Source organism: Dama dama, chromosome 15, assembly GCF_033118175.1.
Source record: "Dama dama isolate Ldn47 chromosome 15, ASM3311817v1, whole genome shotgun sequence".
NCBI lineage: Eukaryota > Metazoa > Chordata > Mammalia > Artiodactyla > Cervidae > Dama > Dama dama.
In genome coordinates this window covers 54,768,821-54,795,492 of record NC_083695.1, presented here as the reverse complement: position 1 = coordinate 54,795,492, position 26,672 = coordinate 54,768,821, and the positions used below count along the sequence as shown (strand labels likewise).

At 37.0% G+C, this 26,672-nt stretch overlaps 1 protein-coding gene across 2 annotated transcripts in view; it reads left to right on the top strand.

Annotated features, from left to right (window-relative positions):
* PRKG1 (protein kinase cGMP-dependent 1) overlaps positions 1-26,672 on the top strand; it is a 1,349,869-nt gene that overhangs the window by 486,760 nt on the left and 836,437 nt on the right. For both annotated transcript variants that reach the window (XM_061162077.1, XM_061162076.1), the window contains exon 3: positions 9,866-9,979. In XM_061162077.1, coding sequence (XP_061018060.1) covers positions 9,866-9,979 — 114 coding nt within the window. The remainder of the gene's footprint in view (positions 1-9,865; positions 9,980-26,672) is intronic.

Sequence of the window (26,672 nt, the reverse complement as noted above, 5' to 3'; positions counted from 1 at the left end):
AAGTTCTATTATACCAAATTTGTAGTGAGGTAATTGACACATAGAGAGTTAAATAACTTATCCCGGATCTTTTCACGAATCAGCAGTAGAGTCAGAACCTGTTAGTCTCAAGTATGCTTGGAAAAATGCTGATGTTATTCTAACATCAGCAGGATACTCTTGTAAGTCTTGCTTCAAAAATTTTTATAATCACTTCTATTTCAGGTGACATCTGCTGGGTAAAATAAGTCAGTAAAGTAGCTTTGTGTGTTTATTCTAATTCTATTCTAATAGCAACTTGGATTACTTAAATATTGCAACCTGGTGCTAGCCTTTTTTCAGCTTGCAATTTATATCTGGCAGAGATTCTTTATTAAGTGGAAGTCAAAATTGTCCCTTTAAACGTAGAGTATTTTGTACATGTGTGGACATAGTTCATTTCAGGGTTTCTCAACTTTGGCGCTGCTTACATTCTTGCACAGAATAGTGCTTCATTGTGGGGGCTGACATGTGTATTGGAGGGTGTTTAGTGGTGTGTCTCTACTGTTTAGATGCCAGTAGAACCTCCTTCGGAAAAGGCAATGGCACCCCACTCCAGTACTCTTGCCTGGAAAATCCCATGGACGGAGGAGCCTGGTAGGCTGCAGTACATGGGGTCGCGAAGAATCGGACACGACTGAGCGACTTCACTTTCACTTTTCACTTTCATGCATTGGAGAAGGAAATGGCAACCCACTCCAGTGTTCTTGCTGGAGAATCCCAGGGATGGGGTCGCACATAGTCGGACACGACTGAAGTCACTTACCAGAACCTCCTTAGTTCCAAAACTTTCATTTAACCAAACAAACATCTCCAGACATTTCCAAATAACCCATAGGATTAAAAGTGACCCCATTTGAGAACCATAGTGTTAGGTCCAAAAGTTTCCGAAACTTAATACTATTACATAAGAAACACAAAAATCATGTGATGCATCCCCACAGGTCTGACACTGGTAATAGTGTTTGTCACTTGCCAGTCTCTAAAGACCTAAAGACATGGCCATTCATTGATTAGACCAATGAGGTACTCATGTATCATAGAAGTAATAGAACAAAAATGCATTGTGAATGGCAAGAATTGAGCTTAATAAACTTGACTTGAGACAGTCAAATTATCTATCAACTCTTGTTATTCAGGGAATGATTAGACTACTTCCTATTTCTTCCCTATGTGTGAATCTCTCTTATCTGTCCTGTCTTTGGTTTTCTTCATCACTAGAAGTTGAATTAGTCCACTGATATTTATCTAGTGCCTTTTGAGTACTTTAAAGTGCTAGGCTTTCAAAACACAAAATGTAGAAAGATTATAGAATCATCATGCTTGTCTTGTGAAGTCTTTCCAGAGTTCTGTTCATGTCTGGTCAATGGCTGAGTCATCTACAATAGGTTTAGTAAATTCTTACTCCTTAAATATCTCTAAGGACAGAAATACTGTAATGTAATTTGCTCATTCCAGACTTTCATTCTGCTGGTTCAGATGATTTTCTGTATCTGGCTTGCTTAAATTTCATTCTCTTTCCCCATGTAGGTTTCCTTTGTGGATATGTGCGTGTGCCCTAAGACCTCAGAAAAAGTGAAAGTGAAGTTGTGTCCACCTATTTGTGACCATGTAGACTATACAGACCATGGAATTCTCCAGGCCAGAGTACTGGAGTGGGTACCCATTCCCTTCTCCAGGGGATCTTCCCAACCCACATCTCCCACATTGCAGGCAGATTCTTTACCAGCTGAGCCACAGGGAAGCCCAAGACCTCAGAGTTAGAAGCCAAAACAAAAAATGAGTTTCATGTATATTAATGTGCATGTTAACCTTTCTGTCTCTTTTTTTTTTCTTTTAGTTCCCATAAGTGAGATTTTTAGTTCTAGATACCTCACTTACATTTTTGATTCTCTGATTATTAAGTATACTGGTAATGATTTGATTTCATATTCAATATGTATTACAATCAATTGTAATTTAGTGTAATGAAAAATTGTATCTAATGTATTTATAGCAGTCATGACCAGAAGGGAAATCAGATTTTCCTAATTCAAAGAGAGAAAACAGAGGTCTTCACTCATGTAGCTTCAACCTTGACTAGCCCCTTATACCTCAGACTAAGTTTCATTCCATTTGGATGACTAGTACTTTTGTGATTCTAGTAAGAATTATTGCTATGATGAGGTAAGAAAAGTGACTTCTGTGAATGGGAAGCTTGGCCCCATGTAAAGCATTATAAGGACATGATGGTTACAGAAACTGTGAAAACATACAAAGTTTAGGGAAGAAGTCACTTCTGTTTATCTCTCTCTCTCTTTTTCTCTTATCTTTAATCTCTTATTGTGTGTGCTTGCTAAGTGGCTTCATTCCAGTCCAACTCTCTTTGATGCTATGGACTGTAGCTCACCAGGCTTCTCTGTCGATGGGATTCTCCAGGCAAGAACACTGGAGTTGGGTTTCCATTCCTTCTCCAGGGGATCTTCTTGACCCAGGGAAGGAACCCTAGTCTCTTACGTCTCCTGCATTGGCAGGTGGGTTCTTTACCAGTAGCACCACCTGGGAAGCCCAATCTTTAATAAGATACTGGTAAACCAAAAACAAACAAAAACTAAAGCAAACTCGCCTACTAATAAATACTAAAACAGGGCAGTTTTTCACAAAGTTTTGTTACATTTCCAAACAATGATTTCCAATCGAAATTAACACCTCATCAAAAGAGCAGGATTTAGGTCCAGAGAGACCATATCCTTTTTTTTTTTTTTTTTTTTATTATTATTATTTTTTTTTCCAGTGGGTTTTGTCATACATTGATATGAATCAGCCATGGAATGGATTTACATGTATTCCCAATCCCGATCCCCCCTCCCACCTCCCTCTCCACCCGATTCCTCTGGGTCTTCCCAGTGCACCAGGCCGGAGCACTTGTCTCATGCATCCCACCTGGGCTGGTGATCTGTTTCACCATAGATAGTATACATGCTGTTCTTTTGAAATATCCCACCCTCACATTCTCCCACAAAGTTCAAAAGTCTGTTCTGTATTTCTGTGTCTCTTTTTCTGTTTTGCATATAGGGTTATCGTTATCACCTTTCTAAATTCCATATATATGTGTTAGTATGCTGTAATGTTCTTTATCTTTCTGGCTTACTTCACTCTGTATAATGGGCTCCAGCTTCATCCATCTCATTAGGACTGGTTCAAATGAATTCTTTTTAATGGCTGAGTAATATTCCATGGTGGATATGTACCACAGCTTCCTTATCCATTCATCTGCTGATGGGCATCTAGGTTACTTCCATGTCCTGGCTATTATAAACAGTGCTGCGATGAACATTGGGGTGCACGTGTCTCTTTCAGATCTGGTTTCCTCAGTGTGTATGCCCAGAAGTGGGATTGCTGGGTCATATGGCAGTTCTATTTCCAGTTTTTTAAGAAATCTCCACACTGTTTTCCATAGCGGCTGTACTAGTTTGCATTCCCACCAACAGTGTAAGAGGGTTCCCTTTTCTCCACACCCTCTCCAGCATTTATTGCTTGTAGACTTTTGGATAGCAGCCATCCTGACTGGCGTGTAATGGTACCTCATTGTGGTTTTGATTTGCATTTCTCTAATAATGAGTGATGTTGAGCATCTTTTCATGTGTTTGTTAGCCATCTGTATGTCTTCTTTGGAGAAATGTCTGTTTAGTTCTTTGGCCCATTTTTTGATTGGGTCATTTATTTTTCTGGAATTGAGCTGCAGGAGTTGCTTGTATATTTTTGAGATTAATCCTTTGTCTGTTTCTTCATTTGCTATTATTTTCTCCCAATCTGAGGGCTGTCTTTTCACCTTACTTATAGTTTCCTTTGTAGTGCAAAAGCTTTTAAGTTTCATTAGGTTCCATTTGTTTAGTTTTGCTTTTATTTCCAATATTCTGGGAGGTGGGTCATAGAGGATCTTGCTGTGATTTATGTCGGAGAGTGTTTTGCCTATGTTCTCCTCTAGGAGTTTTATAGTTTCTGGTCTTACATTTAGATCTTTAATCCATTTTGAGTTTATTTTTGTGTATGGTGTTAGAAAGTGTTCTAGTTTCATTCTTTTACAAGTGGTTGACCAGTTTTCCCAGCACCACTTGTTAAAGAGGTTGTCTTTTTTCCATTGTATATCCTTGCCTCCTTTGTCAAAGATAAGGTGTCCATAGGTTCGTGGATTTATCTCTGGGCTTTCTATTCTGTTCCATTGATCTATATTTCTGTCTTTGTGCCAGTACCATACTGTCTTGATGACTGTGGCTTTGTAGTAGAGTCTGAAGTCAGGCAGGTTGATTCCTCCAGTTCCATTCTTCTTTCTCAAGATTACTTTGGCTATTCGAGGTTTTTTGTATTTCCATACAAGTTGTGAAATTCTTTGGTCTAGTTCTGTGAAAAATACCGTTGGTAGCTTGATAGGGATTGCATTGAATCTATAGACTGCTTTGGGTAGAATAGCCATTTTGACAATATTAATTCTTCCAATCCATGAACACGGTATGTTTCTCCATCTGTTTGTGTCCTCTTTGATTTCTTTCATCAGTGTTTTATAGTTTTCTATGTATAGGTCCTTTGTTTCTTTAGGTAGATATACTCCTAAGTATTTTATTCTTTTTGTTGCAATGGTGAATGGTATTGTTTCCTTAATTTCTCTTTCTGTTTTTTCATTGTTAGTATATAGGAATGCAAGGGATTTCTGTGTGTTAATTTTATATCCTGCAACTTTACTATATTCATTGATTAGCTCTAGTAATTTTCTGGTAGAGTCTTTGGGGTTTTCTATATAGAGGATCATGTCATCTGCAAACAGTGAGAGTTTCACTTCTTCTTTTCCTATCTGGATTCCTTTTACTTCTTTTTCTGCTCTGATTGCTGTGGCCAGAACTTCCAACACTATGTTGAATAGTAGTGGTGAGAGTGGGCACCCTTGTCTTGTTCCTGATTTCAGGGGAAATGCCTTCAATTTTTCACCATATCCTTTTGAACTTGAAATCAAACTTAAACAGAAAACTGATAAGGTGCGGAACCACTGCCCTTCTTTAATTTGAGAAGAAACTATCATCTAATAGTGAGACTGTCTTTTTCCTTCTTATACTGACTTAAGGAAGACATATGTAAATGACTGACAAGATGTATTCTTAAGGAAGATTATCTAAGACTATCGTCTGTCCCTAGAAAGGAGAAAGCTTTTTCCCTTTAGTTAGCCCATAGTAGCCTTAATGATTTCTACTTTTTTCCACAAGTGACAGCACTCCTAACCTAAAATGACAAGGCAAGTTCAATATAGTAGTATTCTTAATCCATTGAGGAAGCAGAGAGTAAGTTCTAAACATTATCATCCCAAGGGGGGAAAAAAAACTGTGAGATGACAGATGTTAAATAAACTTATTGTAGTAATCATTTCATAACATATGCAAGTCAAGTTCTTATGCTGTAGACCTTAAACATGTGCAGTATTCTATGTCAATTATGTCTTAAGAAAACTGAGAGGGAAAAAAAAATCCATAAGTGACCTCATCTCCTAGAGAAAATATACCCATGCTGATAATAGCACTGCTCGGCCACCGCAATGTTAAATGTTCCTGTTGAACCTATCAGCTATAGAAACCCTCATGAGAAAATACATAATGTAAAACTGTGTTCTCAAACCTACAAAATCATAAAAGTATTAGACAACGAAGGAGATGAAAGATCTTGTCTAGATGGGACCTTGGATAGAAAAACTGTCTCCTTTTAATGACCAATCAAGTTGTCCTGCATGTTCCAACTAAGATTGTTGGAACTCAGCACAGAGTATTCATAATTAGCTTATTGCCAACAATTCTGTGTCAGCCTGCCGTAATAAATCTCTAAACTGATTGGTCTTATTTGTGAACGTCCTCATGGCCCCAAACTACAGATTAGTTTAAAAAAAAAAAAAAAAACAAAAACAAAAACCATAAAGTCAGGAGACTCTGGATCTTCTTGTAAATTCAGTACCTTCTTTTATTTATAGAAACTACTGACTCTTTTTTTTTTCCATTTATTTTTATTAGTTGGAGGCTCATTACTTTATAACATCGTAATGGTTTTTGCCATACATGGACATGAATCAGCCATGGATTTACATGTGTTCCCCATCCTGATCCCCCCTCCCACCTCCCTCTCCACTTCATCCCTCTGGGTCTTCCCAGTGCACCAGGCCCAAGCGCTTGTCTCATGCATCCAACCTGGGCTGGTGATCTGTTTCACCCTTGATAATATACATGTTTCGATGCTGTTCTCTCAAAACATCCCACCCTCGCCTTCTCCCACAGAGTCCAAAAGTCTGTTCTGTACATCTGAGTCTCTTTTTTCTGTTTTTCATATAGGGTTATCGTTACCATCTTTCTAAATTACATATATATGTGTTAGTATACTGTATTGGTCTTTATCTTCCTGGCTTACTTCACTCTGTATGATGGGCTCCAGTTTCATCCATCTCATTAGAACTGATTCAAATGAATTCTTTTTAATGGCTGAGTAATATTCCATGGTGTATATGTACCACAGCTTCCTTATCCATTCATCTGCTGATGGGCATCTAGGTTGCTTCCATGTCCTGGCTATTATAAACAGTGCTGCGATGAACATTGGGGTGCACATGTCTCTTTCAGATCTGGTTTCTTCAGTGTGTATGCCCAGGAGTGGGATTGCTGGGTCATATGGCAGTTCTAATTCCGGTTTTTTAAGAAATCTCCACACTGTTCTCTATAGCGGCTGTACTAGTTTGCATTCCCACCAACAGTGTAAGAGGGTTCCCTTTTCTCCACACCCTCTCCAGCATTTATTGCTTGTAGACTTTTGGATAGCAGCCATCCTGACTGGCGTGTAATGGTACCTCATTGTGGTTTTGATTTGCATTTCTCTGATAATGTGTGATGTTGAGAATCTATTCATGTGTTTGTTAGCCATCTGTATGTCTTCTTTGGAGAAATGTCTGTTTAATTGTTTGGCCCATTTTTTGATTGGGTCATTTATTTTTCTGAAGTTGAGCTTCAGGAGTTGCTTGTATATTTTTGAGATTAATCCTTTGTCTGTTGCTTCGTTTGCTTTGTTTGCTGATTCTTATAAAAATAGATAAAAATATGAATGCTTTGGACTTTCTAGGTGGTGCTAGTGATACCGAACCTGCCTGCCAATGCAGGAGACATAGGAGATGAGAGTTTGACCCTTGGGTTGGGAAGATCCCGTGGAGGGGGGCATGGCATCCCACTCCAGTGTTCTTGCTAGAGAATTCCATGTACAGAGGAGTTTGGTGGACCACAGTCCATGGGGTCATAAAGAGTTAGACACAGTTGAGCAACTTCGCAGCAGCATGGATGCTTCATTATGGATCTCTTATTACTGACCATTTCCCTGAAGTGGTACATAAATTGTGGTGCCAAAGAGCAAGAGGTAGGTTGATTACTGCTCAATGTGGCAAAGTTTAGGACTTATGACTCAGCCCATTTTAGTTCATAAATGGACATGTGGTACCTGAAGTAAAATAAAAAATACATTCAAGTTGCTGTGATAAAGCTTTCAACTATTCGTGCTAATTGCAGGAGTGATATCAAGAGTCAAGTGAAGCTATAAATAACCATCTGGCTTTCTTTAACCCAATATTCTAACATCTCTCACACAAACAAACTTAAACTGTTTAGCAGAGTTCAGATAAAACTGACTCGAATGTTTCTTTATTTTTCTTTCCTGGTAGAGATAGGGTGAAGTAAAAACAATACCAATATAGTATCGTGTTAAAAAAAAAAAAGCAAAAATGAATAAAAAGAGCAGGAGTAGAAGATATAAATTAACTACATTTTGGATTATTTTTAGTACCTCAAGTAACAGTGCTAATAGCCTCTAGTCATTGTTGAGTTTAGCCAGGAGAAATAATGGAAAAGTCTAGGACACTATTAGGAGCTTTCTGTGTGTTTTTATTTATTTATTTTTTATTAGAGTATAATTATTTTAGAATGTTGTGTTAGTTTCTGCTATACAGTGAAGTGACTCACAATGATGATCTGAGGTAGTTTAATTAAAATGTATTCTTGAAGTTAATATCAAATTATAAGTACTTAAAAACCTCCATACTGGGCCATTTATTGAGGGCTGTAAGCCTCTGCATAAGTGTGCTAAGTATTCTGCCTATTTGACTTTTTCCTTATTTGTTTCCCCATCTGTCCTCTCATAACCAAAACAACCACATACAGGCCCACCTGCTTTCCATGCACCTGGACTCCATTTAAAACAAATCTTGTTTTTAGACACAGAGGGAAAAAGAAAGGAATGTAAATGAAGAGGGTGGCTTCAAGATGAATCTAAATACTTTAAGAGAAGTTGATTAGGTGGGCATTGGAACCATTGAGTGTATGCAGTAAATTTTGACTGCCTGATTCTTAATTTTCTTAAGTGACCAACTTGGTCTGTATAGTCTATTCTTGGAATTCCTTTGTAAATGTATTGTTACACGTGCCTGCTCAGTCATGTCTGACTCTTTGCGACCCCATGCACGGTAGCCTGCCAGACTCCTCTCTCCATAGAATTTTCAGGCAAGAACACTGGAGTGGATTGCCATTTCCTACTCTGTGTAAATGTATAATCACTCTGAAGTTTGCTTCATGGCTGGTGTGTGTGGCACATGTATCAGTTTTGAATTCAGCTTTTTAAAGTTTTTAAATATATAAGATTTTATCTCATGTATTTGAACAATTCTGTGATTTTATCAAAATATTATTCTTAGGGAAAACTGGGTCGATTTTTAAAAAGGAAGGAGTACATGTAAAGCTAAAGCTCTAAAAAGGGAAATATTACAGGAAGCATATAGATTAAAGGGGGTGGTTTATGGAGACAATGTATGAAGCCCAGACATTCAGACAAACTTGGTAGCATTAATTCTCTTCAGTCACTAGCCACTGCCAAGCATTAGGCTTCCCTTCTGCAGCCTGTGGCTAAGTAACAGGGAAGAGTAATAAAAGGGTAAGATAAAGTGTAGAATAGATTGTGTTGCCTTGTTATTTCTTCCCCCATTATATTAGGTGATGGAAGGTTTAGTGTACATAGCTTTGAATTTTAAAGTATATATATATATTTAATATATATATTAACATTATATACTTAATATATATATTAAAATTTCCTTCATGAATAGCATTTCCTTCCTTTCAGGCGCCGTATATGTATCCAGTGTATGCTGTTTCCTTAGCTTTTCCTCCGTTTGTGCTTCATTTTCCAAATTTTTTGTGGAACATCAACCGTCCCAGCGTGTCTTTCTTTCCCCTCAACCTTTGTGTTCAGTAGTTTGGTTTCCTTACAGTCCATGTTGCAGGGCTGAGAAGCAGATAAAACAATCTTGGCCAAGTTGGATAAGATGTTTAAAAATAAAAGATACTGTGAGCTGCAATTGAATAATGCCCAAGGGTCAAAGTAATTTCCCTTTGCATAATAGCTGCCTTACTTGGATGAGAATTCCCAATATGAAGTGTGCTGTAGAAAACATACTCAATTTTTCATTGCAAATTCAAAATGACTTTAAAATTGGAATTACTAGAGTTTTCTAATATCACATTTGGAATTTCACATTTTGACTTTTTTATCTCTATCCCCTTTTTGTGTGTGTGTGTGTGTTTTCTTTTAGTCTCCTTTCTAATCTTATCAATTATTAATTTGGGAAAAGATAATTTAGGGCGAGATTTGCTTTTCTTGCATTGCATCTTGAGGATGATTTTGTTTTAGTTGGTAACTGCTTTGTATTTTTGAAAATGAGCCTGGCCCTCCTTGCTCATCTTAGAAATGCAACAAATGAAATAAAGCACTAGAGAGAATCAAAATGATATGTTTTCCTTCTTCTTTTTAGATGGTAAGGTTGAAGTTACAAAAGAAGGCGTGAAGCTGTGTACAATGGGTCCTGGAAAAGTGTTTGGAGAGTTGGCTATCCTTTACAACTGTACCCGGACGGCGACCGTCAAAAGTAAGGCTATTTAAAAAAAAAAAAAAAAAAAAAACACTTTTCAGTGTCTTCTTTTGTTTGACCTTGAAGTGTTAGTTAATATGCCTCTTGATTTGAATCTTTATAATTTCATTAATCTCGCTGCTAATTACTGGTTTGCGATACAGCTGATATTTTTATCCTAAAGAGTAATTGTTAACATTGAGTTAAATTTTATTGCTGACTTATTAAAAGTATCTTTTAACCTTGGACTCATAAATTAGGGTTTATAAAATTAGCAGTTTATGAATTATAATTAAACAGGAGCAAGATGTTGCATTTTCTGCCTTGAAGTCTCAGAATCATATTTAAGTACATTTTATATATCTCTCTATTTTGGGTTGCATTCCCCACATAAACTTCACTTATTCATTCAGTGGTTTAGAAAAATTAAGAGGAGAAATGTCTTTCGTCTCATTCAAACACTGAGTAAGATATCCTGAATTCTAGAATTGCGTCTGAGTATATTCTTGTCTTCAGCTGCTCATCAAGCTGTGTATTATAACGTTTTTCTTTTCTACTGATTGAGCTTATTTTAAGTCGAGGCAATAAAGCAGCTTGTTTCCCTAATTTTACATGTATGTGTATATATGATTTCTCTAGCAACTTTTATTGCTTGGTAGAAGCAGCTGCAATAGTTAGAAGGAAAAGAAGTTTGTTTTAAATATTCCTTCTTCCTGAGTACAGGGTGTAATGAATGTGTAACAGAGCTGGAAGCCAAAGCTGACAATGGAAGGTCCAGAGCATCTTCAGGCAGAAATGTGTATTTAATGTTTGAAAAGTTCTTCTGACATAGTATCCTGTGAATGATTGCAATCACGTTACTTTGATTAGGTTGTGTCATTAAAACAATCCTGTTGGGAAAATGACAATTAAATTGTTACTGTTAATTTTATCTGAGTGTCACTGATGATTTTATATATTGCTTTTTTTCCTCTCAGAAGTATGGCGTATGATTGACAATATGACATTAAAACTTGGGTTGTAAAGAACTGAAGAATGCATGGCCAGCTAGAGTCACAAATTCTTATAGGTCTTGTTTGGGAATCACCTTTTTAGTCATTGAGATCGCTGTCACATCAGTGGCAACTGGGGCCCTTATAAACTCAGTCTTTCTTGACAGTTAGATTCTTGATGTCTGAGAACACAGAACTCTTTTGATTGATAGGCGCTGCCATGGTTTTATTTCATGTGATCATTTAATTATATGACTCAAGGAATAATGAAGCCTGATGAACCATAACAGATTTTGCCAGAACTTAAACTCACTGAAAAAGTGTCTTAACTAGAAAAAAGAGCAGTGATGACTCCATTAGGTGAACAGATTTTGCTATCATGCTTCATTTTCATGAGAAATATATTACTCTTAGGGCAAAAGTGAGCCATGAGAGCACCTTTGGATTAAAACAAGCTTTCTCTGAATTGTGAATACTTTTTTAAGGTTTTAAAATACCTAACTGATAAAAAATATTTTTATATGCTGCTCATTTAATCTAACTAAAACCTTCCATAGGCAAACAATTGATAGTGAGATGGTGCTTAATCTTGTGAAATATTAAATTGTTATTAAAGAAATACTTTAAACTGAATAGAATATTTAAATGAATTTTATAGCCCAAGACATTTTTTTGTAAGGTGATTGTTTGGCTTCATGAAAGTCAATTATCTTATTAGGTTCTTATAAAATGCTGTTCATTTGTACTCGCCTCTGTTGTTCTCATGTTTGATAAATTTAAATAGACATTATGCATCTGCTCAGCAACAAGGAACTAGGTGTTGAATGCAAATTATAATCCTCACTATTTTGGGGTAAGAATTTTATCCATCATTAAAGGGAATGAGCAATAGATCATGTTCTTTAATTCAGACTCAGATGTCTCATGTGTGTGAGTATGTTTGTGTGTGTGTTCATCATACCCACTTAAGGTGTGGAGGATGCATTGAGAACAGTCGATGGTTAATGATGTGCAAATACATCTCTGCGTTTATAGGTGCAGAGATTTTGTGCATGCCTAAGGAATGTTATCTGTTAACCTCTGAATATCCTGTGAGAATTATAAAGTGTGAATAAAGGTCATTTGTCATTAAGGACCTTTTGTGCCATCTTCTGTACTGTCAAGGGAGATTGTCCTTACCAATTGGAGTTCTTAAACACTGCTTTGAATTTAAGTTATACTCTCAAGCTGATCACTTTATAACTCCGATTAGATTCCATTGTGAATATTAGTTTTACCAGATGACCACAATCAGTGCTATCTTACTCTTTACATGTGATATTTTTTTAATGTCCTTATTTGGTTTTTCAGATCCATTTGTTTATCAGAATTCAAGATTGTGTCGTCTCTTATCTATATTTTTTATAACCATTGTTTTGCCAGTGGTGACTATTTGGAGTAAATTTCAAAATTGATTCATCTACTTGGGTGCAGTAGTCTTTTACATCTGAGGAAGTTCCCCTTCCTATTTAATCGCTTGTCTAGCCACACATTTTTCCTTCTCACTTACCTGGCTTTCCCCTCACTTACCTCTTTTCCCTTAATATCACTTTCTTTCATGATTGAAAATGTTGATGATCTCTCTTATCTTCCTCCCTGGATCAGCCTGAAAGCTGCCTAGGATTTTAGTGCATTTTTAATTGCACAGTCATCACAAACTTTTAGGTGACATTCAAGAGCTCCTCAATGTACATGAGTCATTTCTTTTTCACGAGAATAACTTTTTGAAATTGTATCAGGCCTTGAATAAATTCCAGTGACTTCCTCTGCTAATGAACGTGACCCAAGCACCTGTGGGTTGACTTTTTTTTTTTAAGTAGTATATGATTTTTTTTATATTGAAGTATAATGAATGTATAACATTATATTAGTTTTAGATATACATGATTCAATATGTGAATATATTGCAAAATGATCTCCACAATAGGTATAGTTAATATCCATCACCATATATAGTTACAAAATTTCTTTTCTTGTGATTAGAACTTTTGAGTTCTGCTTTCTTAGCAGCTTTTAAATATGCAACATAATATTAACTCTAGTTACTATGTGTACATTCTATCCCCAGGACTTATTTTAAAACTGGAAGTTTGTACCATTTGACCTCTTTAACTCATTCTACCCACCCTTCACTGCCCCACCCTCAACCTCTGGCAGCCACCAATCTGTTCTCTATATTTGAAATCTTTTTTTTTTTTTTTTAAGATTACACTTATAAGTGAGATCATAATGGTGTTTGTCTTTCTCTGTCTGACTTGTTTCACTTAGCATACTGCCCTCAGTGTTCATCCATGTTGTTGCAGATGGCAGCGTCTCCTCCTTTTTATGACAGTAGTCTTGTTTATATGTACACCACATTCTCTTTACCTATTCATCAGTGGAGACACAGGTTGTTTCTGTGTGGTTCATATCTCTTTGGGCATTAGTGTTGTTTATTTCTTGAATAAATATCCAGAAGTGGAATTGCTGGACCAGAGAGTACTAGAAGTCTTAATTTTTTGAGAACTTCCATACTGTTCCCCATAATGGCTACACCACTTTATGTTCCCACCAATAATGGATGAGGTTTTCTTTTTCTTCACATCCTTGCCAGCACTTATTAATTGTCTGTTTGAAAACAGTCATTCTAACAGGTGAGAGGTGATATCTCACTGTGGTTTTGATTTTCATTTTCCTAATGATTAAGTAATGTTGCACATCTTATCATGTGCCTTCTGGCTATCAATATGTCTTTGGGAAATGTCTATGCAAATGCTCTGGCCACTTTCTAATCAAATTGTTTGTTTTTATTTGTTGTTATTGAGTTGTATGAGTTCTTTATATATTTTGGATATTCGGTTCAGTTCAATTCAGTTGCTTAGCCATTTCCGACTCTTTGCAACCCCATGGACTGCAGCATGCCAGGTTTCCCTGTCCCTCACCAACTCCCAGAGCTTTCTCAAACTCATGTCCATAGAGTCGGTGATGCCATCCAACCATCTCATCCTCTCTCATCCCCTTCTCCTCCTGCCCTCAATCTTTTCCAGTATCAGGTCTTTTCAAATGAGTCAGTTCTTTGCATCAGGTGGCCAAAGTATTGGAGTTTCAGCTTCAGCATCAGTCCTTCCAATGAGTATTCAGGACTGATCTCCTTTAGGATGGACTGGTTGCATCTCCTTGCAGTCCAAGGGACTCTCAAAAGTCTTCTCCAACACCACAGTTCAAAAGCATCAATTCTTTGGCGCTCAGCTTTCTTAATAGTCCAACTTTCATATTCATACATGACTACTAGAAAAACCATAGCTTTGAATAGACGGACCTTTGCTGGCAAAGTAATGTCTCTGCTTTTTAATATGCTGCCTAGGTTGGTCATAACATTAACTCATCAGATGCATGATATGCAAGTAATTTCTGTCCCCATTCTGAAGGTTGCCTTTTCATTTTGTTGGCTTTCTTTGCTCTGCAGAAAGTTTTTGGCTTGATATAGCCACTCTTACTGGTTTTTGCTTCTGTTGCCTTTGTCTTTGGTGATAAATCCAAAGAATCATATCCCAGACTGATTAAGGCATTTACCACTTACATTTCCTTCTTGGAGTTTTATGGTTTCAAATCTTACTTTCAGGTCTTTAATCCAAAATATGTATTTTATTAAAGCTACCGATTGACATATGCTCTAAATTATAAGATTGTTCATAGTAATCCACCTAGAAGAACTACGGTAGTTTGAAGCAAACTATTTATTTTCATCTGGGAAAAATCATCTGGGATTCTTATGAGACTAAATAAATGTATACCATTTGTTATTATGGTCATACCAGGAGGAAGATCTGATAGCACCAAGAAGAATATATTTTTAGAGCAAAAACCATAGTGATATGGGGGTGGGGGGTGGGAAATCCATGTTATGTTACAGTAGTCTACTTTTATCTTATGAAACATTGATTCTTCCTCTGAGGAATGAGGATATACAAATATATAAAAGTAATATTGACAACATGTAACAGATGCCTTGGATTATTCATGACTTGTGTGCATCTTAAGTCACTTGAGTTGTGTCTCTTTGTGACACTATGGAATGTAGTCTGCCAGGTTCCTCTGTCCAAGGGGCTCTCCAGGCAAGAATATTGGAGTGGGTTGCCATTTCCTCATCCAGGGTATCTTCCCTACTCATGGATCGAACCCTCGTCTCTTATGTCGCCTGTATTGGCAGCTGAGTTCGTTACCATTAGTGCCACCTGGGAAGCCCACTCATGCCTTAAATAAGTTCAAGGTTTTTTTTGGTTTTTTGTTGTTTTTTGTTTGTTTGTTTTTTATTTTTTAATTGTGATATGAAAATAGTTGCTTTGATTGCATATATCCAATTACAGGCATTCCAGATGCCGTGGGTAGGAAAAAAAAAAAATCAGTTGTTATATTTGATTTCTATAACACCAAACAATGTTGTTTGAATTTCACATTTTTGTCTAAATATTTTAAGATTGTATAAACAAAGGAGCATTTTACCGTCCATTTTCAAATGGCATGAAAGACAGGAATTTCTAATACATTCATTCAATACCCATGGCTTACTCAATTCCCATACCTAGAAGCATACCATTATCATGTTTTTCTAAGTGTCATTCCTGGTTGTGATGTCACCTTCACTACCCTCACAGCTAAGGCAACATCAATTTACATTCACCCTGGGCCTCTTACCCTACTTCTATGCCCAAGGTTATCTCAAATCACAAAAATGGAGACCTTACTGGAAGCATAAGATGGAAAAGGCACTTAGTGTACACTGAGAGAGAGGTTAAGTGATACATACCCTGTTTGTACATTTGCATAAAACATGCCTTATTTTTACCTGGGCTTCTCACAGCCAGTTCTCACAACTATACAGGAATTTTTTGAGGTTTGAACCACATGCTCTTTGCTCCAACTTTAGTTGTACATGAATTGGTATTTTTGCCTAAAGGTGCTGAATTGAAGCTTAGTCCTCTTACTTTGAGTGCTCCACTGAAAGTGCCCCAAACCTTAGCCAGTATATTATTCACATAATTCATTCAAAGAGACTCCAATAAAAATCCAAGACTAAAATTTCTCTCTTTGTAGGAAAACATCTTGGTACTGGAGTCGGGTGATTACCATATACAAGTTACCTGCAAAATGGCTTTGGTGGGTGTAGAAACTCATTTATGAATGGACTTGGGCAAAATATCTGAATAATTCTTTCTTCTTAGATTATTTATACAAGTATTTTAAAATTCCTCAGTACTACAGTCCTAACACAAAAGAACCTTACATATCCTTACAAGAAATCTGACAAATTGGGACTTGAATAATGAATAACATCTGATTTAATGTGAATACTTTCAACTTTCCATACTTAAACCTTCCTGAGATATTTATAAAGGGGGGAAGCTTAGCAATTAAGATATTTCACTGTGTCAAAGATGTTTTTAAGAACAAGTTGAAAGGTTTAGATTTTCTGTTTATTTTTGTTTTTAAAGTAGATTTGAGTGTGTGCAGTAAAATGGTTGTGTTTTCCCTTGCAGCTCTGTTTCAAACACTGCATTATTCAGCCTGACTTAAGGAAATCTGCCAACTGTCAAAACCCTAAAAAGATGAATTGGGAAAAAAAAAATAAAAGGAATTTGACTATAATTTCTTGTTCAAATAACTCTATGTACTATAAAGGTAATGCCTATACCTCTCAGGTCAACATATGGTGCTTTTTATTGGTAAAGAAATGCAAGGAATGGATACCAGTTTTATTACTGATATAAAGGAATCTTAGATGAAGCTCTTGGAGTGGCTGTAAACCTTGACGGTTTCTTAAGATGACTATATCAAGAAGTAAGCAATTACATAGCTTTTAGGAAATGTTATTATAGTGTTCCATAAAGTGCCATTTTTATGATAATGATTTTCGTGTTGTAAAAGTGAACCAACATTGTCTGCCAGTACAAGCAGTTGGCGTGTGCACAGTTATTACCTGGGGTTTTAATGACCAGGAGCAACCACGTACTGTCATGTTCCTCGTGCGCCAGTGCAAAGGCAGAGGAGATAACTGTGTTAATGAGACAGTCTCCATTTTGTCTTCAAGAGGCAGATTAAAAAGATGCACGCTTTGCTTTCTCCCAGTCCAATGAATGCTTTATACCAAGCACCCTGAAGGAGGACACAACAACAGCTTAGATGATAAAGACTAGAAATATGACCCTGATTGCAGAAAGAATAGCTCAGTAACTTCCCAGAAGTTGTCATTATTGTCTCCATCCTGGACAATGAAACAAGCAGATGATTATGGCATCGTCTTGAAGAAGCAGGTACCTTTGTTTAATGACTTATTTCGATTATCTTTTTCTTAGTATAATTTTCTATCACATTGGACAATGAAACAAGCAAATGATTATGGCATCGTCTTGAAGAAGTAGGTACTTTTGTTTAATGACTTAATTCGATAATCTTCTTCTTACTATAATTTTCTATCACATTGGTCTATTAAAGAATGCTGTACCATGGCTGATTCATGTCAATGTATGGCAAAAACCACTACAATGTTGTAAAGTAATTAGCCTCCAACTAATAAAAATACAGGGGGAAAAAAAAGAATGCTGTAAAAATTAGTAACATAAATCCAATAATCCCTAGGAAATACATTTCTTTAATAAGGAAAGCAATTCACAAGGTACCAATGATGATATAACAGATGAGCATAAACAAATAGACCTGCAAAAGCTATTCTGTACATTCATTAACAGTTATTAAGCTATAATCTTTTTCTTTTACAGCCTGAAGCTATTTTTCTAGTTACTTTTGATGGTGACTTTTATGATTAGAATTGATTTATGATTTATACTTAACCATTTCCAGAAAAGATCTAAATCTAGTATTGACTAGGCCTGTCAAGTAGGCATATGTTAGCAGTGCTTCTTGGGATAAAAACAAAACCCTCCCACAGTCTAAGGAAGGCACTAGTACTTAATTCCTTCTGGCATGGGTGCATGCTAAGTCGCTTCAGTCACGTCTGATTCTTTGCGACTCTGTGGACAATAACCTGCCGGACTCCTCTGTCCATGAGATTCTCCAGGCAAGAATACTGGAGTGGGTTGCCATGCCATCCTCCAGGGCATCTTCCTGACCTAGGGACCAAACCCATGTCTCTCTCATGTCTTCTGCATTGGCAGGCAGGTTCCTTACCCCTAGTACCACCTGGGAAGCCCCAAATTCCTTTTAAAGTTAGATAAATTACTCTTTTGTTCCGTCCTTTAATTAATCAGTCATTGAATACTTTGTTTCCTATGTATGGAGCAAATAGTCAGGCTGTAACTGGGGTATTATTATTTTTTAAGAATCATGGGTAATTTAATAGTAAATCCTATACAATGGGCAAGGAAGGCTGATTTTTTTTTTAGCAGTTTCTATAATTATGCAGAATTGGTAATTTTCCTGCAAAGACCTGCATCATAAAAAAGCTTCCACACAGTGCAAAGTTTGTGTCAGTTTTAGACATATTAAAGCTTCATTCATTCATTCATTCCATAATTTGATCAGAGGTAATTTTAGTATTTACTCAACTATTGAAAGAATAAAAAGAAAAATACTAAGATCAATATTATATATTATGTAATTGTTCTTTAAATCGTTCCTACATTGAGATGGATTCCAATGAATGTTCAGTAGTAAAGATGGATAACAAGTGCAATTAACATCATACTAGACCCAGAGATTTGGGGATGGGTAATGGTATGTGTTAGCCCCATTTGATTACTGAAGCAACTAGACCCAGAGCTAGTTTCAGAGGGAGGGCCAGGAATTTGACAGAACTTTGATGTGATGTAGCTGTCACAAAGTTTAAAATTTGGTCTGCAGTTCACATTTCTTTAAAGCACAAGTACATCCATAGGATTATTCCTCTTGGCCTTAGGACTCTATTTTCACAGAAGGTTACACAGTAATTGCAATTCATAAGTCACAATTGTTTTATTTTTTTAATTTTCATATTGTAACACATGGACTCACATTAAGTACATTTGTTAACAAAAGAATGAATTGTGTGACATACTAAAGAAAGAATCATAAGCTTAAAATCTTAGAGACGCATAATGAGCAATCAAAACCAAGTGAAGGATCTAATTTATGCAGTTCATTGAAATACTTAATAAGTGTTTCATGGAATGAAATTTTATTCAGTATTTGAGACATCACTAAGTAGTTATATTTTTTCCTATAAACCTAATAGTCAATGAATTTCTTTAAAGTAGGAATTATGAATACAGAGCAATTCAAAACAATTGAGCGTGAACAAGAAAAGAAATTTTTAAAAATATTTTTGTACATTACAAACCTGTTGCAAGGAAAAATATTGAGTCATGTCAAAGGTCCTTGCCTTCGTTTTTCCCTTTAATTTCCTCTGCCTAGAAGAAACATAATCTCAGCAATTCATTGGTGAATCTGAGATGCTTACTGTGCCTATAGGATGTCCTTTGCTGCCTGGATAAATTTCTAAGTAATCATGATGTCTATACTTTATAATTCCCATCCTGTCATTCAGTCATTCTTTAATGTCCTCCTCAAAATAGCCTAATGTAATAGATGAGACAAGCTGTTTCTGATTTTTCAGATGAGAAAATGGTGAAAAGATCATGGAGTCCATTAATGCTAGTTCATTCACAAACCCTCTGACAAATTTATGTAGCACTCTTTGGAGAACTTTTGCTATAGGCACCCTCCTTTCCACCTTGCAGGCGTGTAGACTCCTGAATCAAGCCTGCAATTTGCCTACTACTCTATACATAAAGTGTGGACTCTTGATTAGGGAACTTCTGATGTTTAGTACAATGTTTATCAAAGTGTCCCTGCAATGGCAACCATCAACATCATTTAGCTACTTGCAAAATCTCTGGCATTCTCCATCCATTGATTCAGAAATTTTTGAGTAGGACACACTGTCTGTGTAAAACAAGCCCTCTGGGTGATTCTTACGGATCTAAAGTTGAGGACCACTGATCTGGACCTTCACTTCAGCTCAGTTCAGTTCAGTTCAGTTGCTCAGTCGTGTCCGACTCTGCGACCCCATGAATCGCAGCACACCAGGCCTCCCTGTCCATCACCAACTCCCGGAGTTTACCCAAACTCATGCCCATCGAGTCAGTGATGCCATCCAGCCATCTCATCCTCTGTCGTCCCCTTCTCCTCCTGCCCCCAATCCCTCCCATCATCAGGGTCTTTTCCAATGAGTCGATTCTTTGCATGAGGTGGCCAAGGTATTGGAGTTTCAGCTTCAGCATCAGTCCTTCCACTGAACACCCAGGACTTATCTCCTTTGGGATGGATGGACTGGTTGGATCTCCTTGCAGTCCAAGGGACTCTCAAGAGTCTTCTCCAACACCATAGTTCAAAAGCATCAATTTTTCGGCACTCAGCTTTCTTCACAGTCCAACTGTTACATCCATACATGACCACTGGAAAAACCTTAGGGGTCCTTAATTTGTATCAACCTAAACATAGCATACTCTCCATGCATCAAATTGTTTATGAGCAAGTATTTAAAAGAACATTTTGAACACCATATTAAGTAGTCAGTTTTATTCTTGCTGTCATTGTAGGTTTTTCCCTTCTTTTGTTGCTGTCTAGCAGAGATATTTAGGAAAAGTTACTTTTCTATTTTTCAGTAAAATACAGCATTAGCAGAAGAGTATCAACATTGTGCAGATTATTAACATATTCTTTTGAAGAATAGTGAGAGGTACATTAAAAGAACAGGTTGAGAGGGAAGGAAAAATTTACAAAATCATGGGCTGCTGGGCCACGTTGCTAACAAGAATAACTTTTAGATTTATTGGCTTTGATGGCTAGCATATTGGTAGGAAAACAGAACAAAGAGAAAGTTTTATTTGATTTTGTTGTTTTTCATGCTCATGACTGTAGTTTGGATTAAATGAAAAAACAAATGTGTATGGATGTATTTAATAGAACCACTTGAGTGAGTGATGTCTGAATAAGGGGAATGTTTTTCACTGATAGTTAAATCCAGTCCATTGGACCAATTGTGGAAAAGGTTCTTTAGAGTTGGTGTAGGTGATCATTGATTTCATTCATGAAGAGAGCCCAGGAAGTCCAAGATGGATTGCATATCTCTTAGGGTCTGATTATTAGAAGATAAAGAAACATCCATGGATCACAATCCATGAGAAAGAAATGAGGAGTTGCTTGGAATTGAGACATGTACAGATCCAAGGCCTGGGGTGCTGAAGGATGTAGGTAAGGAAGTGAGCTAGCTGATTTCTGCAGGGTATTGAGAGCTGAGTTTTCACTGTGAATGTGGCAGTAGTTAGGCAGTGTCCACGTCTCAGAAAGGCAGGGAGGCAAGGGTCAAGAAATTCTATGGCTTAGGAAGCTGAGCATTGTCTTCTGCACCGTGTTCTTTGCTGCTTGTGTTCTCCAAAGGGCAATCTGTCTTACTAATAATACACACTTCATACCCTCGTAAGTCCTCTTGTGTCTAACAAAGCAACTTGTTATTGACTTGAAAACATGGTTGTCTGAAGTTTTCTGAGTGGGATCAAACAGTGTTGTTAAAACTAACCTCATATTTGAATTATTTACTTGCAAAATAAACTTCATGGAGTGAGTTTGCATATGAAATCTATGAGAACAGGTTTTTGTAGTTACGGAGCAGCCTCTGGGAGCCCCATCCATGACCCTGCATCCACTTAATTTTCATCCCTTCTTACTCCTCTTTCTGGATTAAGTATTTGGATAGCATTTTTAAGTTCTACTCAGGTAACACAGTTGAAAATCACTGCTCCAGTTGAATCCAAGTTTATTTTGAGTTTCTAAGTAGTGGTAATTCTTTATGTCCTTACACTTGGCTATCAGCAATATCTCTAACTGTCACAGTGGTCCGGCCCCACAGAGTGGCGTAGGGCCATTGCAGGAATAACACCATTGCACAGGTAAGGCTTGATAAACTTACTTAAGGTCACACATCAGGATTGCTGAACTATACCTCTATCTTGACAGTCCCCACTAAGACACTGAATGAACTACATCATGTCAACCTTTGTTTCTGGCAGTCAACAGATAAAGATCCAGCTTCATCTGTAGCATCATTCATCAAGGATTTCTTAGACTCCAACCAGATATCATGAGTCACTGCTAAACACCTGGAGAGCAATTAAGATATTCATAATCTACTTAGACAGCATAGAGAGAGATAGATTATAAACTGTTCTGGCAAACAAGAGGTTAAGAAAATGGAGGAATTTTGTGGGGTGGAGAACTCCCTATGAGCTGGCATTGGCAGGCTTTGTGGAGGAGACAGACATTGACTTGTGCCAAAATTAGAGGAGAGTTCAGAGGTTAGGATCTGTAATCATACTGCCTGGATTCAGACTCTTTTTTTTGTTTGTTTGTTTTAATTGAAGGATAATTGCTTTACAGAACTTTGTTGTTTTTTGTCAAACCTCAACATTAATCAGCCATAGGTATACATATATCCCCTCCCTTTTGAACTTCCCTCCCATCCTCCTCCCCACCTCACCCCTCTAGGTTGAGACAGAGCCCCTGTTTGAGTTTCCTGAGCCATCCAGCAAATTCCTGTTGGCTATCTATTTTACATACTGTAATGTAAGTTTCCATGTTATGCTTTCCATACATCTCACCCTCTCCCCGTGTCCATATTCTCTATGTCTGTTTCTCCATTGCTGCTCTGTAAATAAATTCTTCAGTACCATTTTTCTAGATTCCATATATGTACGTTAGAATGTGATGTTTATCTTTCTCTTTCTGAGTCACTTTACTCTGTGTAATAGGTTGTAAGTTCATCTACCTCATCAGAACTGATTCAAATGTGTTCCTTTCTATGGCTGAGTAATATTCCATTGTGTATATGTACCACAAGTTCTTTATCTGTTCACCTGTTGATGGACATCTAGGTTGCTTCCATGTTCTAGCTATTGTAAATAGTGCTGCAAGGAACAATGGGATACATGTGTCTTTTTCAACCCTGGTTTCTTCAGGGTATATGCCTAGGAGTGGGATTGCTGGGCCATAAGGTGGTTTTATTCCTAGTTTTTTAAGGAATCTCCATATCATCTTCCATAGTGGCTGTATCTATTTACATTCCTGCCAATAGTGCAAGAGTGTTCCCTTTTCTCCACACCCTCTCCAGCATTTATTGTTTGTTGACTTTTTGATGAGGGCCATTCTGACTGGTGTGAGGTGATACCTCATTGATTTGCATTTCTCCAATGAGCGATGTTGAGCATCTATTCATGTGTTTGTTAGCCATCTGTATGTCTTCTTTGGAGAAATGTCTATTTGGGTCTCTTTCCCACGTTTTGATTGGGTTGTTTGTTTTCCTGGTATTAAGTTGTATGAGCTGCTTGTATATTTTGGAAACTAATCCTTTGTCAGTTGTTTCATCTGCTATTATTTTCTCCCATTCCGAGGATTGTCTTTTTACCTTCCTTATAGTTTACTTTGCTGTGCAAAAGCTTTTAAATTTAATCAGGTCCCACCTGTTTACTTTCGCTTTTATTTCTGTTGCTTTAGGAGGTGGGTCATAGAAGATCTTGCTTTGTTTTATGTCATCGAGTGTTCTGCCTGTGTTTTCCTCCCAAGAGTTTTATAGTTTCTGGTATCACATTTAGGTCTTTAATCCATTGGATTCAGATTCTTTAGCACTTACTAGTTGTGTGCTTTGGGAAAATAATTTAATGTTTCTGGGTCTCAGCTCTTTTACCTTTAAAATAGTAAGGGATGGCCTTAAGACTAAGGCAAAAATTAAATAAGGGAATGCCTGTGAAAGACTTAGTGTAGCATGTAATGCATTTAATAAACACTGTTAGGTTACAGTTGTTATCACAACTAAAACTATAAAAGCATAAAAGGATTCAGTAGGCAGTTGAGAGGGCCATTATTTTTAGACCTGAGAAGTACTGGTGAGGAACCTGGAGCACAGTTTGAAATCTACTGGTCCAGAAGTATAAGAAAGGCAAAGGACCATGTCTCCTGAGCCCGAAGTCCCTACAAGGATCCCAGATCTTGAGATACTGCCACTTCCATTGCAGCCATTACCCAACCAGTTTGGTTCAGGTGTGGACTTTGAATGAACCAATATGAAAAACACTAGCATGAAAACCAAACTACAGGTAGGAATGTTGGGGACAGTGATTATACAAGCTGCGCATTCCAATACTTCTGCTTAGAGGCATGATTTTGGACTATAAAGGAGTAAGGAGAATTGATATGTTGTTTGAAGTCCTCTTGTTATCACTTAACTCCCGGGCAGAAACCTCTGGACTTCTATGAGAAATGTTTATGTTTGTGGGATGTTTGCACAGTCCTGAGTAGGCACCTAGTTGTTGTTCAGCCACTAAGTCCTGTCTGACTCTTTGTGACCCCATGGACTGTAATCTTCCAGGTTTCTTTGTTCATGGGGTTCTCCAAGCAAGAATACTGGAGAGAGTTACCATTTCCTTCTCCAGGGAGGCACCTAGTACATCAAGGCCTTGCACAAATTAAAAATATATGGCTATTGGCCATTCCTTCAAAATGTCAGTTATTTTCAAAACTATTATTTCATCAAATAACACCCATTGTTTTCATCTTAAGGTACAGTCTGGAAATTTAAGACTTCTAATGTCTAATTCCTTTGCCTCTTATTATCTTAGAAGACACTAATCTCTTCTATAATTACCCCATTCTTTCTGGGTAAAGATGCTGGTGATGGCCACACTTCTCATAAGAATGGTCAAAATCCTGCCCCTTCTATCCCTCAACAACTAACCAAGTTTCTTATCCACTGGGCAAAGCCTTGCTATTTTATCTACAGATTGAATTTATCAATTTCTGGTTTACCTAAAATTATAGTCACTCCAAGAAATTGTTCATATCCCTTGTCTTTCATTGTCATTTAATACTTTGAGGAAGAAATGTAGTCATTTAAATGGAATTTGCCACTGATATACAACCAATTAAACTTATCCATGAAAATTGAGTAGAACAGGAAACAGAGAGGTGAAAAAAATAGGAAAAAGAACTCTCACTAATGTGAAATAAACTATATGCAGAACAGTAATCCATGAAGTTTTAAAACTATCAAGATATTAGAAATAGAGCTTATGAAATGCTAAATATCTTCTGAGTCTCAACCTTGAGTTGGAAGAAACAGACAACAAGAATTAATTCTCTTTGTCTGTAATTATAGGACTAATAAAAATGGAAATGAGTTTAGATGTTTGGGGGTTTTAAAAAACAGATAAGAAGCTTGGAGTCTTAGATTTAAAAAGATAGAAAGAGAAAATACTAAATGAAAGATGGAGTCTTTTACTTACAGATTCTCTGAATTTTCTACTTGTTCTTCCTGTTTATCAGTCAGAAAAACTTAGGAAACAAACAGCAGCAATTAATTATAAAAGCAGCAGGAATATTTTTTTGGTTATTGAATTTTTTTTCTAATATTTCATTGAATTAATTTAGCATGCCTTTTACATTTAAAAATATTTCTCTAATCATCAAAATGACATATTTATAAAAAGCATAAGTTTTTTTTTTTAAATCATTTATAATGCCACTACCTGGAAAGGATACTTAGAACATTTTGTACTTCCTTCTCTTCTTAACTGTCTTAAAAACTGCTTCGCTTTTTAACACATAAACTTAATTCTGAACTTTAATCATTTCTTTATAGTTGGTACCTGTTACCACTGTTTTTAAGGTTTTATTTTGGGTCAAGGTGCCTGGATTTTGTTTTCATTTTCTCTTTAAGCTTTTCACTTGTATGGTAACATTGTGTCTTTTTTTGTTGTTGTTATTCTTGGTCTTCCAGTTTTCTCTGTTCCATTTTTGCCATCTGCTCTTGATGTATATATTCTCCTTGGTCCATGCAACTTGATAACATGAACTAGAATAGTAATACTGTGTATTCATGTTTCATGAATAGTTTGAATTAGAGGCTATAATACATGCCCTTTGTTAACAGGGCTGATGAAAGTAGAATAGCAAGTGGTGGCGATAGCATTGATATCTTTCTACAGATAATGTGCAGCCACTTATCTAGTGGTTGGCTTGGCACAGCTTCTGAGCATTTGAGGTTTAGGTTTTTCCCAGTGTTTGTCATGATATTCTGAAATTCTCTTTTAGGACCTAGAAGTTTTACTTAGTTGAGTTGAGCTCAGTTCAGTTCAGTTGTTCAGTCATGTCTGACTCTTTGCCACCCCATGAACCGCAACACACCAGGCCTCCCTGTCCATCACCAACTCCTGGAGTCCACCCAAACCCACGTCCATCGAGTCGGTGATGTCATCCAACCATCTCATCCTCTGTTGCCCCCTTCTCCTCCTGCCCTCAATCTTTCCCACCATCAGGGTCTTTTCAAATGAATCAACTCTTTGCATCAGGTGGCCAAAGTATTGGAGTTTCAGCTTCAACATTAGTCCTTCCAATGAACACCCAGGACTGATCTCCTTTAGGATGGACTGGTTGGATCTCCTCTCAGTCCAAGGGACTCTCAAGAGACCTTCTCTTGAGAGACTGTTGAGGGACTCTCAAGAGTTCAAAAGCATCAATTCTTCAGCACTCAGCTTTCTTTATAGTCCAACTCTCACATCCGTACATGACCACTGGAAAAACTTGACTAGACAGACCTTTGTTGACAAAGTGATGTCTCAGCTTTTTAATATGCTGTCTAGGTTGGTCATAACTTTCCT